Below are 14,470 nucleotides of genomic sequence, written 5' to 3' on the forward strand. Positions count from 1 at the left end.
TGTTTCTGATCATACCACTGGCGCTGTTGCACCGTAAGTGATGGGGTTATATACTTTAAAACACTTAAGCAGATTGGTGCAACGAGTTTGTATTATTATTTAATGTGTTTAACGATGCCACATAGTATCATAGAATTTACAGTGCAGAAGGAGGTCATTCGGCTCATCGAATCAGCACGGGCCCTTACAAAGTGCACCCTACTGAAGCCCACGCCGCCACCCTATCCCCGTAATCCAGTAACCCCCACTTAACATTTTGTGGACACAAAGGGCAATTTAGCATGGCCAATCCACCTAACCTGCATAATTTTGGACTGTGGGAGGAAAGCAGATCACCCGGAGGAAACACTCACAGGCACGGGGAGAACGTGCTGACTCCGCACAGACAGTGGTCCAGCGGGGAATCGAATCTGGGACCCTGGAGCTGTGAGGCAACTGTTCTACACACTATGCTAATCACTATGCATATACCGATATTAAGGACATCTCGGAAACTGGAAACTTACGCCCAGTCATACAGATCGACATAACTTTAAATCAATTCACTTTAACCTTATGCACTTTTATTCCTCGACTTTTACAGACGGACTATGTCAGCAACTCAATGTCCGGTGTTGTTAAGAAGGACGTTCAGTGCAGTTAGATTGTGAATATACAGACCAGGTTACAGAAACGAGGCTTTATGCACTGGTCTAGTGTTCCGGATGGGGGCAAGCGACGTTATATTGTCTTATTTTTCCACCTCTTTCTGGAATTCCTGATTTCATTTCGGACATTGCGTTTCTCACTGAACCCCTTTGTTTCTCTCACTGTCTATCTCACTGCTTCTCCTGTTCCCTCTTCGTTGGTCTCCCTTCGTTTTCCCGTCTGTATGACCTCTACATATTTGCATGTGTTCCCTTCAGTGTTTCTTAACCATATTTTCAACTATTCCCCTTCCTGCCCCCGTCTCTCCTTCGTTTCTCTCACTGTCTGCCCCAACCTGCCTCTCTCTCATTTCCATCATTCCCTTTCCTCAGATTTATATCCCTGTATATCCAACGGGGTTGTCCTATCTCTGTCTCCGTATCTATCACGGTTTCTTCTTCTGATTCACTCACTGTCTCCCTTTCATATGTCGTATTTCTCCATGTTGGATATCAAATATTAAATATTTTTCTCAGCATTTCTATTATAATATCTTTTATTCACAACATGGTATCAATACTCCAAACACAGCCTCACATTATCTTCCCAGTGTTGTACCTGTTGCTTTCGGCTTGTTAATAATTCGGATTTATTTTGAATAAGAACAATCTGCTGATAGGTTTACAAAGTCCAGGTGTTCCTGCTCTGCCCGCTATTCCCTTTGTTACGCTGCGGCAGTGTTTTTGTCCGAGGCTCCCACTAGTTGTTGTCACTGTCTCCCAGTCCGCAGTAATACACCGTGCTGTCAAACAGCCGCAGCTCCCGGATGGTGAATTTCCCCTCACTTTTCATCCTGTTTAGGGATGCAGAAATTCGAGTCCCCACGCCCTTTGCTCTGATAACATCTCCATAATTAGGGATGTAGATCAAGAATGCAGTGGTTCTATCCCGATCCTGACGGTATAGCTGTAAAGAATATGCAATATTTGTTGTCGAATATTTGAAATCAATGGTCATCGATTCTCCTGCAAACTTTGTGGCTGTAACCGGCTCTTGTGAGACAGAATCTGCACCACTCGCACCTGCAAACAATTAGAAACAAGGACTTTAACTTTTTATATCACCTTTTAAGAAACAATGTGATCAACGTAATTGTGGATATTACAAATAGAAGGAAAACACAGTTGAAGGGTAAGATGTATATGTCAGTCTCCTGAACAAGTTTGAGATTGTGTAACTTGGGAACTTACCAGTTAGGAGATTGGCTGTTGTTAAGAATGAGTAAAAGATAATGCACAACATGTTCACGGAGCTGATGGTGGATTTGAACACAGTGAGTTACAGCTGAATTGTTGTAATGAAGAATTCAGAAGACGTTGAGTGATATCCGGCGTCACAACCGATTGGTTCATTCCTGACAAAGCCAACAGGTGACACCCAATCAGGTCACGGCTCCTTTGTCGTACGTTTCATCCAATTAGATCCATTTATTTGTTCTCCAATCCATGACGTCTGAGCGAGGAGCACGGTACCACTTGCACCTGTTGCCAGAACAATGAATTGAACAGAACATCAGACGATAAGGAACAGGAGCTGCAGTGGACCATTTGTCCCATCACTTGGACCTACTCCGCAATTCATGATTCAAGATCATGGTTGATCAATCTCACATCTACCTTCCTACCCCACATCCTTTATTTCCCGGAATATTCACAAATCCATCAACTGTCTCGACAAAACTAAACGACTGACTAACCTTTGACACAGGGAGAGCATTAAAGTGAATGTTGGCCCTTTTGCAGATTGAATTTTGAGAATGGACACTGATAGGTGTTACTTAATGTTGTGATAACAGCGTAAGAGTCTACTAGACAGCTAGTCAGGAACCTCGGAAAATACTATTCAGCGCCACAGAAAGAAATTATTCGGGCGAACTGCTCGTTATAATGTTGTTTTGTTTATATTGACAGTTCACAATTCAGGTCACAGAACTGGTTCAGAGAGGAGGATTTTTTGATTCTTTCATCTGACGTCGGCGTAGCAGGCTGTGCGTTTATTGTCCATCCCTAATTGTCCTTGAGGGGGCAGTTAAGAGTGAACCACATTGCTGTGGGTCTGGAGTCACGTGTAGGCCTGACCAGGTAAGGATGGCAGATTTATTTCCCTACATTAGTGAATCAGATTTTTTTTAACGAGAATCAACAATGGTTCCATGATCGCCATTAGACCTTTAATTTCAGATTCAAATGTAGCCATCTGCTGTGATGTGATTGAACCTGCCCCCAGGGCATTTTTATGGGTCTCTGGTTTACTAGTCCAGTGATAATACCACTCCGCCACCGCCTCACCAAGAGTGCCTTGCAGGTTTGTGTGAAGACTGACTGTGTCTCTGCAATAATGTGGGACTCAACGCACAGTGATACACGACAGAGTCAGAGACTGTAACCACTGTGATATTTAAAGAAACTGCTGTCTTGTCTTGGTCTAAATCAGCCGAAAACTGGTCTGGGAAATCTGAAGACTTTTCCCCATCCCCCGTATTGCATTTCTTCAGTAAATATCTCGGAGCTTCTCCTGGATACTGGATGTACCAGAAGAGAGTCTGGCCAGGGTATTCCGTTTTGTAACTGCAGATCAATTTTGCCGTCCATCCATCCTGAACCGTTAATTCAGGCGGCTCCTGGGAAACTAAATCTTGGCCATTGGTTCCTGTAACAACAGATAGAACGTGTGAGAACTCTGTGAGTAACATGACCCATGAAACACAGTCTGAGGATTTGAGCTCAGACTCACCGGGCAGCAAGACGTTTATTATAAGTAAAGCACACAGGGAGCACGTGGTTCCTGATGGACAGTAAACAGCGATACTGTTTCAAATATGTTACTGTTTAAAGTGTGAGATCAAAAGGTACACTCAGATCAGAGGCCATGATGTGGAGATGCCGGCGTTGGACTGTGGTGGACATAGTAAAAAATCTTACAACACCAGGTTAAATTCCAACAGGTTTGTTGGGAATCACTAGCTTTCGAAGCACAGCTCCTTCATCAGGTGAGTCATTCTGTGGGAGGAAACGCACGCAGACAGGGGGAGAATGTTCAAACTCTATACAGACTGTCACCTAGAATTGAACGCGGGACCTTGGAGCTGTGAGGCAGCAGTACCACTTTGCCTCCCTGTGATTGTCGACCCGCTCCAGTTTTTGTATGAGCCCCGCCGGGCCCTCATTCACTGTGGGTCTCAGCGCGCAGTAATACACGGCGCTGTCTGTCATCTTCAAATCTGTCACAGACAAGTGAAAAGTGCTTTGCGTCTGGTTGAGTTTCCCGCTGAAGTGTTCAAAGCTGGGAGCCGTCTGTTTAAATCCATTATTATCAACTCTGAGCAGATACTGAGGAGATCGGTGTGGATACTGACGATACCAGAACAGATAATATACTATAGCTGAATTCGATACCGAGTAACTACAGGGCATTGCTGAATCGTCACCCTCTTCTGCGTCGACTCCTCGTTCTACCTGGGATACGGTGTCTCCCTTACTCATCCCTGAAATTAAACAACAAAAATACAGCGGGTTAAACGAATTAACATGGGGACGACGTGTACCCGAAGATAGAAATGTAAATAAATATACGATTTGGGTAATTTAGGACAGGGGTTCAATATAACCGACCTGTTACCAGGACAATAACCAGAGACAGACAGAGTTTCACCCCCATGGCTCCAGTCTGAAGTCCAGAAACAGAGACAGTGATCACTGTCTGCAGCAGTCCTGCAATTGCGGAAGTTCAAACATTCAGAGGGATGTCATGAGGTTAAATGCGATTTCTTCTCTCCGCCCATTTTCACGTCCTAAAATAGTCGCTTCCCCGGAGAAGGGAAACATGCTCTTTCATAAGCGATTAGAGAGCGCCCTCCCGTGGAAAACACGGCGCAAATTGAAAACAGACACACGGCCACTGCAAAGACATAAACTATAAAGAGACAACCATACAGACATAAGTTCCAACGTGCGTTGACATAAAACCAGAAGTGCTTTGGAGATTTTTGATATATATTAGTCTGAGTTGCTAACGATGAAAATACCTGAATAAATGTGCCTCCCATGTTCACCAGAAGCCTCGAACATATCGGAGAATCGACAGAAATATAGACACAGAGACAAGTAACCATACTGATAGATCCCCAAACTGATCTACTAAAACATAGATACAGAGATCAACACTTAAATCGATAAATAAACAGAGTAACAGCGCCATAGATACAGAACCTTCGAATTTTCAGAGTGAGCTTTCTGAAATGGAATTCCCTGAGGTTGTGTCAGTGTGGTAATGTCGGGGAGATATCCGTTGCCATTAAATTGTGCATTTTAGCAACATGAACATCCATGGAATGTATTTGTCATTAACCGTGATCATGAATTTGTACATGCGACCAGATTGTGGACCCATTCGTAGAATCAGTGTTCGGGAATGCATGTATGTTTTACAGACAAGCGCATTCTCGAAGCTTCCGTAACATGAGGGAGATTAGAGTAAGACAACCATTCTCGGAGACATGCTATCGGATTTCAAGGAGAAAGGCTTCCTTGATCGGTAGATTGTGTCTCAGGATAGAATAGTGCGGCTAACAGAGAATTTGAAGTTTTGCTTTTCAGAATCGTACCCTGTACAATTGTATCGGGGCTAGTTTAGCACAGGGCTAAATCGCTGGCTTTTAAAGCAGACCAAGGCAGGCCAGCAGCACGGTTGAAATCCCGTACCAGCCTCCCCGAACAGGCGCCGGAATGTGGCGACTAGGGGTTTTTCACAGTAACTGAAGCCGACTTGTGAAAATAAGCGATTTTCATTTAATTTCATGATATTGCTATTTGGTTGTTTCATTTATGTTTACAGCTTTGTCTGTTTGTCCATTCCACTGTCGATACAACTCTCTTCTATTTACCAATCTACTGTTGTATTAATTTTGGTCTCTGTTTACCGATCCAAATCTATCTATAACTCCAGTTATCTCCCTCGTCTTGTCAATCTCACACAAATTAACGCCTGTCTCCGAAGGAAGGGATTCATGTAAAGGAGCAAAAGGTTATCAGGTTAAATATCCATTCCGTCTCTTCGTATCTATCTATCTATCTATCTATCTATCTATCTATCTATCTATCTATCTATCTATCTATCTATCTATCTATCTATCTATCTATCTATCTATCTATCTATCTATCTATCTATCTATCTATCTATCTATCTATCTACCTATCTACCTATCTACCTACCTACCTACCTACCTACCTACCTACCTACCTATCTACCTATCTATCTATCTATCTATCTATCTATCTATCTATCTATCTATCTATCTATCTATCTATCTATCTATCTATCTATCTATCTATCTATCTATCTATCTATCTATCTATCTATCTATCTATCTATCTATCTATCTATCTATCTATCTATCTATCTATCTATCTATCTATCTATCTATCTATCTATCTATCTATCTATCTATCTATCTATCTATCTATCTATCTATCTATCTATCTATCTATCTATCTATCTATCCTTATGCGACCTCAGAAGTACATCCCTGGCCTTGTATTCTAGCCCTCTTGACATGAATGCAAACATTGCATTTTCCTTCCTAACTGCCGACTGAATCTGCACGTTAACCTTAAAAGAATCGTGAACAAAGACTTGCAAGTCCCTTTGTGCTTCTCATTTCCGAAGCATTTCCCCATTTAGAAAATAGTCTATGCCTAAATTCCTTCTTCCAAAGTGCATAACCTCACACTTTTCCACGTTACATTTCATCTACCACTTCATTGCCCACTCTCGTAGTCTATCCAAATCCTTCTGCAGCCCGCGTGCTTCCTCAATACTACCTGTCCCTCTACAGATCTTTGTATCAACTGCAACTTAACAACCGTGCCTTCAGTACCTTCTTCCAGATCATTAATGTATGTTGTGAAAAGTTGTGGTCCCGGCTCAGACCCCTGAGGCACACCTCTAGTCACCAGCTGCCATCCTGAAAACGACCCCTTTATCCTCATTCTCTGCCTTCTGGCAGTCAGCCAATCCTCTTTCCATGCCAGGATCTTGTCCTTAACACCATGGTCTCTTAACTTATTTAACAAACATCTATGTGGCTCCTTATTAAACGGCTTCTGGAAATCTAAATAAATGACGTCCACTGGTTCTCCTTTGTCTAACATCCTTGTCACATCCTCAAAGAACTCTAACAGATTTGGCAGACATGACCTCCCTTTGACAAAGCCATGCTGACTCAGTCCTGTTTTGCCATGCACTTCCAAGTACTCCACGATCATATTTTTAATAGCAGATTCTAAAATCTTACCAATGACCGAAATCCGGCTAACCGGCCTATAATTTTCCGTCTTCTGCCTCCCTCCATTCTTAAACAGTGATGTTACATTCGCCACTTTCCAGTCATCTTGGACCCTTCTTGCCTCTAGTAGCTCCTGAAAGATTACCACCTATGCCTCCACCATCTCCTCAGTTATCTCTGGGGTGTAGTCCATCCAGTCAAGGTGACTTATCCACCTTCCGACCCTTCAGTTTCTCCAGAACCTGCTCCTTAGTGATGGCCACTGCACGTACCTCTGCTCCCTGATTCTCTTGGGGCTCTGGCACCCCAGTCTTCCACCGTGAAGACTGATGCAAAGTAACTATTCAGTTCGTCTGCCATTTCTTTGTTTCCTATTATTACTTCTCCAGCCACGTTTTCCAATGATTTAACATCTATTTTTGCCTCTCTCTTACCTTTTATATATTGAGAAAAACTATTCCTATTTTATTTTATATTACTAGCCAGCTTGCACTAAAATTTCATCTTCTCTCCACTTATTGCTTTTTTAGTTGCCCTCTGCTCGCCTTTAAAGACTTCCCAATCCATTGGCTTCTCACCAATCCTCGCCACTTTGTCTGCTTTTTCTTTTGCTTCTCTGCTACCCTTGACTTCCCACGGCAACCATGGATGCCTTGTTCTCCCCTTAGCATGTTTCCTCCTCCTTGGGTTGAATTTGTGCCTCCCGAATAACCCCCCAAAACTCCTGCCATTGCGGTTCCACTGTCAACTCTGATACGCTATTCTTCCAATCAACTTTGGCCAGCTCCTCTCTTATGTCTTTGTAGTTACCCTTATTGAATTGTAATACCGTTACATCTGATTCCAGCTTCTCCCTCTCAAACTGCAGGGTACATTCTATCATATGGTGGTAATTGCTCCCGAAGGGTTTATTCACCTCAAGATCCCTAATCAAGTCTGCCTCAATATACATCACCAAATCCAGAAATGCCTGATCCCTAGTGGGCTCTACCACAGTGGCTCCAAAAAAAATCTCTTAAACACCCCAAAAATTTATTTTCTTTGAATCCACTACCAACCTGATTTCTCCAATCTACCTGCATATTGGCCCCCCATGATTATTGTGATATTGCCTTTTTTACGTGCACTGCCACCTCATAGCACTAGGGACCTGGGGTCAATTCCGACCTTGGGTAACTGTCTGTGGAGTTTGCACGTTCTCCTCATATCTGCATGGGTTTCCTCCGGGGGCTCCGGTTTCTTCCCACAATCCAAACCGAACGACTTCAGGAATGAGTTAGGATTCTGTCTTACCCTCACCAGCTTCACTCATGTCATACACCCAGGACATGCTTGTCTGCAAAACATAAACGCATCTATTGAAACCTATTATCCGGAAGGGTCGACAGTATGGTCATTTTTGTAAATCAACGATCATGGTTATTGAGAAATACATTCCTGGATGGTCATGTTGCAAAAATGTATAGTTCCATAGAAATTAATGTGCAACACAATATTGCCACACTGACACAACCTCAGGGAATTCCATTTCGGAGAGCTCACTTTGAAAAGTCGATGGTTTTTCGCAGCCTCACTGACTCTTTGCTCTTTTATGTGTCTATGGTTGTCTTAATCAGTTTTATTGTCTACTGCCGTGTTTGTCTCTGTGTCCGTGCTTGTGTTGCTTCTGTGCTATATTCGAGGCTTCTGGTGAACACGGGAGGCGGATATATTCACTTACTTTTATCGTTACCAACTCGTCTTTCAAGAATCTCCATAGCACTTCTGGTTTTAGGTCGACGTATGGTGCAACTTATGTCATAGTCTGTGCGTGTCGGATTGGTTGTTTATCTCTATGACCAAGAAAGCACAACAGTGCCTATACTTCCTCGGGAAACTAAGGAACTTCGGCATATCCGTACTGACTCTTACTAACTTTTACAGATGCACCAGAGAAAGCTTCCTATCTGGCTGGTCCAATGCCTGGTATGGCAACAGCTCGGCCCAAGACCGTAAGAAACCACAGAAAGTCGTAAACACAGCCCAGTCCATCCTGCGAACCCACCTCCCATCTAATGACTCTTTCTACACCTCCCGCTGTCTTGGGAAAGCGGGCAGCATAATAAAATAACACAGCTCCGCAACCACCGAGGTTATTCTCTCTTCCAACCTTTTCCACCGGCCAGAAGATACAGAAGTCTGAGAACAGGCACTAACAGATTAAAAAACAGGTCCTTCCCCGCTGTTACCAGACTCCTGAATGTACCTTTTATGGACTCAACTGATCTCTCCAAACATCTCTGCTGTTGCAGCAATTTACTCAGTATGCTGCATCTGGTGTCTATGTATTTATATTGTGTATTTATCGTGTGTCCTATGTTTTTTCATGTATTGAACGATCTCTCTGGACTGTACGCAGAACGATAATTTTCACTGTACCTCGGTACACGTGATAAGAAATCTAAATCTAAATCTACGTGTGCATCTTCGCATGGGGCCGTGTTCCCGTATCCAATATGGGGTAGTGCTGTCCACTAGAGAGCGCGTTCTGATCATATATGAAAGATAGCGACCCTTTCTGGGGAAAGCGACTGCTTGAAGACGTAAAAATGGGGCGGAGAAAATAGGTCGTATTCGACCTCACAACATCCCTCTGACTATTTGAACTTCTCCAATTGTAGGTCTGGTGCAGACAGTGATCACTGTCTCTGTTGCTGGAGTTCAGACTGAAACCATGGAGGTGAAACACTGTCTGTCTCTGGTTATTGTCCTGATCACAGGTCGGTTATATTGAACGTCTGTTCTAAATTCCCCAATTCTCATATTTATTATAATTTCCATCTCTGCAAACCCATCCTCCTCATGTTACTCTTTGTAACCCGCTGTCTTTCTGCTGTTTATTTTTAGAGATGAGTAACGGAGAGTCAGTGTCCCAGGCAGAACAAGGAATCGACGCAGAAGAGGGTGAAGATTCAGCCATACCCTGCCGTTACTCTGTACCGAGCTCAGCTCGAGAATATGGCTTGTTCTGGTATCGCCAGTATCCATACCCAGCTCCTCAGTATGTGCTCAGAAGCGATAGTTACGGATATAAAAAGACGGCTCCCGGCTTTGAACGCTTCAGCGGGAATCATAACACGACACAAAACACTTTCACTTTGTCCCTGATAGATTTGAAGATGACAGACAGCGCCGTGTATTACTGCGCGCTGAGACCCACAGTGAATGCGGGCCCGGCGGGGCTCATACACAAAAGTGGAGCAGGTCGTCAATCAAGCATTCGGTATCAGAAAAACACAAGGCGTTGAATCTCATTAAAAATGAAAGGGACATTGCAGCTCCATCTGAATGTTTTTTCCTGGCACAGGTCAATGGTTGTCACAGTTGGGAAATGTGACAAGTGGCGGTCATATTACTCCGGGAACAAATTCAATAATTTCCCCATCCCGATTCGGGAAATTCGCACAAACATCTAGATCTCTCGGCTGAATAACTTAATGTATCTGTAAATTTAAAACTTCTGGATCAGCTGACAGTCTATCAGGCAGTATCTTTCAAAAGTGAAGTGATTACAGATTTGTCACATTTTAAATGACCTTGGGGAGAAATAATGACTGACTGATATCAGTACATCACACGAGTAGGCCCAATGGAACAGCAACTCGGTGTGGGATTGGGTGATGATTTATCTCCGGTACTCTTAAAACAGTCAGTATTAATTATGGTCATGCACTGAATGGCCTGATTAATATCTGTGCATTAGACTGACTCTAATATATTGATCTCACCTTTCAGCTTCACGAGAGCAGATAGGTAGATAGATTTTGGAAAGGAGTAAAAGCAACAGGGTTGTTGTGATGGGAGACTTTAACTTCCACAATATTGACTGGGACTCACTTAGTGCTAGGGGCCTGGATACGGTAGAGTTCGTAAGGAGCATCCAGGAGGGCTTCTTAAAACAATATGTAGATAGTCCAACTAGGGAAGCGGCTGTACTGGACCTGGCATTGGGAAATGAGGCAGGCCAGGTGGTAGACGGTTCAGGAGGGGAGCATTTCGGGAACAGTGACCACAATTCAGTAAGTTTTAAAGTGCTGGTGGACAAGGATAAGGGTGGTCCAAGGGTGAATGTGCTAAATTGGGGGAAGGCTAATTATAACAGTATCAGGCGGGAACTGAAGAACCAAGATTGGGGCGGAGGTTTGAGGGTAAATCAACATCTGACGTGTGGGAGGCTTTCAACTGTCAGTTGAAAGGAATTCAGGACCGGCATGTTCCTGTGAGGAAGAAGGATAAATACGGCAAATTTCGGGAACCTTGGACAACGACAGATATTGTAGGCCTCATCAAAAAGAAAAAGTAAGCATTTGGCAGGGCTAGAAGGCTGAGAACAGAAGAAGCCTGTGTGGAATATAAGGAAAGTAGGAAGGAACTTAACCAAGGAGTCAGGGGGCTAGAAGGGATCACGAAAAGTTATTGGAAATAGGGTTAAGGAAACTCCCAAGGCTTATTACACGTACATAAAAAGCAAGAAAATGCGGGTTAGGTGGATTGGCCATGCTAAATTGCCCTTAGTGTCCTAAAAAGTAAGGTGGGGGGGGGGGGGGTTGTTGGGTTACGGGTATAGGGTGGATACGTGGGTTTGAGTAGGGTGATCATTGCTCGGCACAACATCGAGGGCCGAAGGGACTGTTCTGTGCTGTAGTGTTCCATCTATTCTATCCAAGAGGGTTGCCAGAGAAAGGGTTGGCCCACTGAAGGACAGGGGTGGGAATCTATGTGTGGAGCCAATGAAATGGGCGAGGTACTAAATTAATACTTTGCATCAGCATTCACCAAATAGAAGGAATTGGTGGATGTCGAGTCTCGAGAAGGGTGTATAGATAGTCTGAGTCACATTGAGATCCAAAAAGACGAGATGTTTGGCGTCTTGAAAAATATTAAGGTAGATAAGTCCTCAGGGTCAGATGGGATCTACCCCAGAATTCTGAAGGAGGCAAGAGAGGAAATTGTTGAGGCCTTGAAAGAAATCTTTGGATACTCACTGTCTTCAGGTAATGTCCCGGAGGAGTGGAGAAGAGCCAATGTTGTTCCTTTGTTCAAGAAGGGTAGCAAGAATAATCCAGGAATCTACAGGCTGGTTGGTAGCCTTACATCACTGGTAGGGAAATTATTTTTTCCCATTTCAGACTGGTAAAAAAGGTGGTCACACAGGATCAGAGGTGAGCTGGCAAGAGGCATTCAGAACTGGCTAGGTCATAGAAGGCAGAGAGTAGCAATGGAAGGGTGCTTTTCTGATCGCAGGGATCAGTGCTGGGAGCTTTGGTGTTCGTAGTATACATAAATTATTTGGAGGAAAATGTAACTGGTCTGATTAGTAAGGTTAAGGACGATACAAAGGTTGGTGGAATTGCGAATGGCGATGAGGACTGTCAGAGGATACAGCAGGATTTAGATTGTTTGGAGACTTGGGCAGAGAGATGGCAGGTGGAGTTTAAGCCGGACAAATGTGAGGTAATGCATTTTGGAAGGTCTAATACAGGTACGGAATATACAGTGAATGGTAGAACCCTCAAGAGTATTGACAGTCAACGAGATCTAGGTGTACAGGTCCACAGGTCACTGAAAAGGGAAACACAGGTGGAGAAGGTAGTCAACAAGGCATACGGCATGCTTGCCTTCATTGGTCGGGCATTGAGTACAAAAAATTGGCAAGTCATGTTGCAGCTGTATAGAACCTTAGTTAGGCCACACTTGGAGTATAGTGTTCAATTCTGGTCGCCACACGACCAGAAGGACGCGGAGGCTTTAGAGAGGGCGCAGAAGAGATTTACCAGGATGTTGCCTGGTATGGAGGGCATTAGCTATGAGGACAAGTTGAATAAATTCGGTCTGTTCTCATTGGAACGACGGAGGTTGAGGGGCGACCTGATAGAGGTCTACAAAATAATGAGGGGCATAGACAGGGTGGATAGTCAGAGACTTTTTCCCAGGGTAGAGAGGTCAATTACTAGGGGCATATGTTTAAGTTGCGAGGGACAAGGTTTAGGGGAGATGCACGAGGCACGTTTTCTACACAGAGGGTAGTAGGTGCCTAGAACTCGCTACCGGAGGAGGTGGTGGAAGCAGGGACGATAGTGGTATTTAAGGGTATATTGACAAAGACATGAATAGGATGGGAATAGAGGGATACCGACACCGGAAGTGTAGATGTTTTTGTTTAGGCGGGCAGCATTGTCGGCGCAGGCTTGGGGGGTCGAAGGGCCTGTTCCTGTGCTGTACGTTTCTTTGTTCTTTTTTCTTTTGCATTGATTAGAGGTAAAGATCTACCGAAATTTCGAAGAAAAGCGAGTTACACCCAGAAAAAGCCAAAATGTCTAATAATGTGAGACAGAGAAAAGGGAACAAGACTGAAAAACACAACCGGGGGTGGAATCTGATTGGAGAGAACCAGCTGTGTTTGGTCCTCAACTAACTATGATTGGTCCACAGCGGACGGCAAGACTGAGAGACGAGCCAATCGCAGCACGGAGGAAAGCGCCTCAATTTCCCACTAAGTGAAGCCTTTACCTCTGGTCTGAATTGACTCTTTGCTGTGAGGCTAGAAGCAGGAACATATCTGAAACAGTGACGCTGTTAGCTGTCCAATCGGGAACCATGTTTGATTTACTGATAATAATGGTCTTACTGCCCGGTGAGTCTGAGCTCAAATCCCCAGTGTGTGTTTCATGGGTTATATTTACTCACAGATTTCTGACACATTCTATATCTTGTTACAGGAACGAATGGCCAAGATTCAGTTTCCCAGGACGCGCGTGAATTAACGGTTGAGGAAGAACAGACAGCAATGTTGAACTGCAGTTACAAAACACAATACTCCTCGCCAACTCTCTTCTGGTACATCCAGTATCCCGGGAAAGCTCCGAGATATTTACTGAAAATGTTCGGCAAGGAAAGCGGCGATAATTCACCAGAGTTTTCTGACCGATTTTCTGCTGATTTGGACAAAGACAGGAAAATCGTTCCATTAAATATCACCGGGGTCCGTGTCTCTGACTCTGCCGTGTATCTCTGTGCGCTGATCCCCACACTGTTACAGAGGCACAGTCAACCCGTACAAAAACCTGCAATGCACTCTCACCTCCTCTTCACGGAATCAGATCTGTCAGTAGAATTGTGAACTGTTAATATAAATAAAACAATATTATAAAGAACAGCTGCGCGGATGATCACCTCCTAAAAATACCGAATATTTATTATTCTGTGTAAAATCCCGCTTTACATTAGTTTTCCTGAGCTCCAAGCAGCTCTGTAAATGGGAGGCTCTGGTTCTGTCATCAGAACAATATGAAATGTTACCAATCCGTGCCCCATCTCAAAGATTAATCCCGATAAAGATCCAACAATTGATTTAATGCTCGTTTTGTTATTGGTCTGTAGCACAGAGAACGTAGTTGTTCAGTCGCTGAGTTTCTTCAAGGAGGGTTCCAAAGATCTGCGGATATTAAGGCAAATAAGACA

The 14,470-nt window shown here is 43.8% G+C and overlaps 1 gene segment (V, D, J or C); it reads left to right on the forward strand.

Annotated features, from left to right (window-relative positions):
* Positions 1-13,606: 13,606 nt before the first annotated feature.
* LOC119960637 lies at positions 13,607-14,129 on the forward strand. The segment is given in 2 exon segments: positions 13,607-13,643; positions 13,729-14,129. Coding segments are annotated over 2 exon segments (438 nt in total).
* Positions 14,130-14,470: the final 341 nt, after the last annotated feature.

The sequence above is a fragment of the Scyliorhinus canicula genome, unplaced genomic scaffold, assembly GCF_902713615.1.
Source record: "Scyliorhinus canicula unplaced genomic scaffold, sScyCan1.1, whole genome shotgun sequence".
Lineage (NCBI taxonomy): Eukaryota > Metazoa > Chordata > Chondrichthyes > Carcharhiniformes > Scyliorhinidae > Scyliorhinus > Scyliorhinus canicula.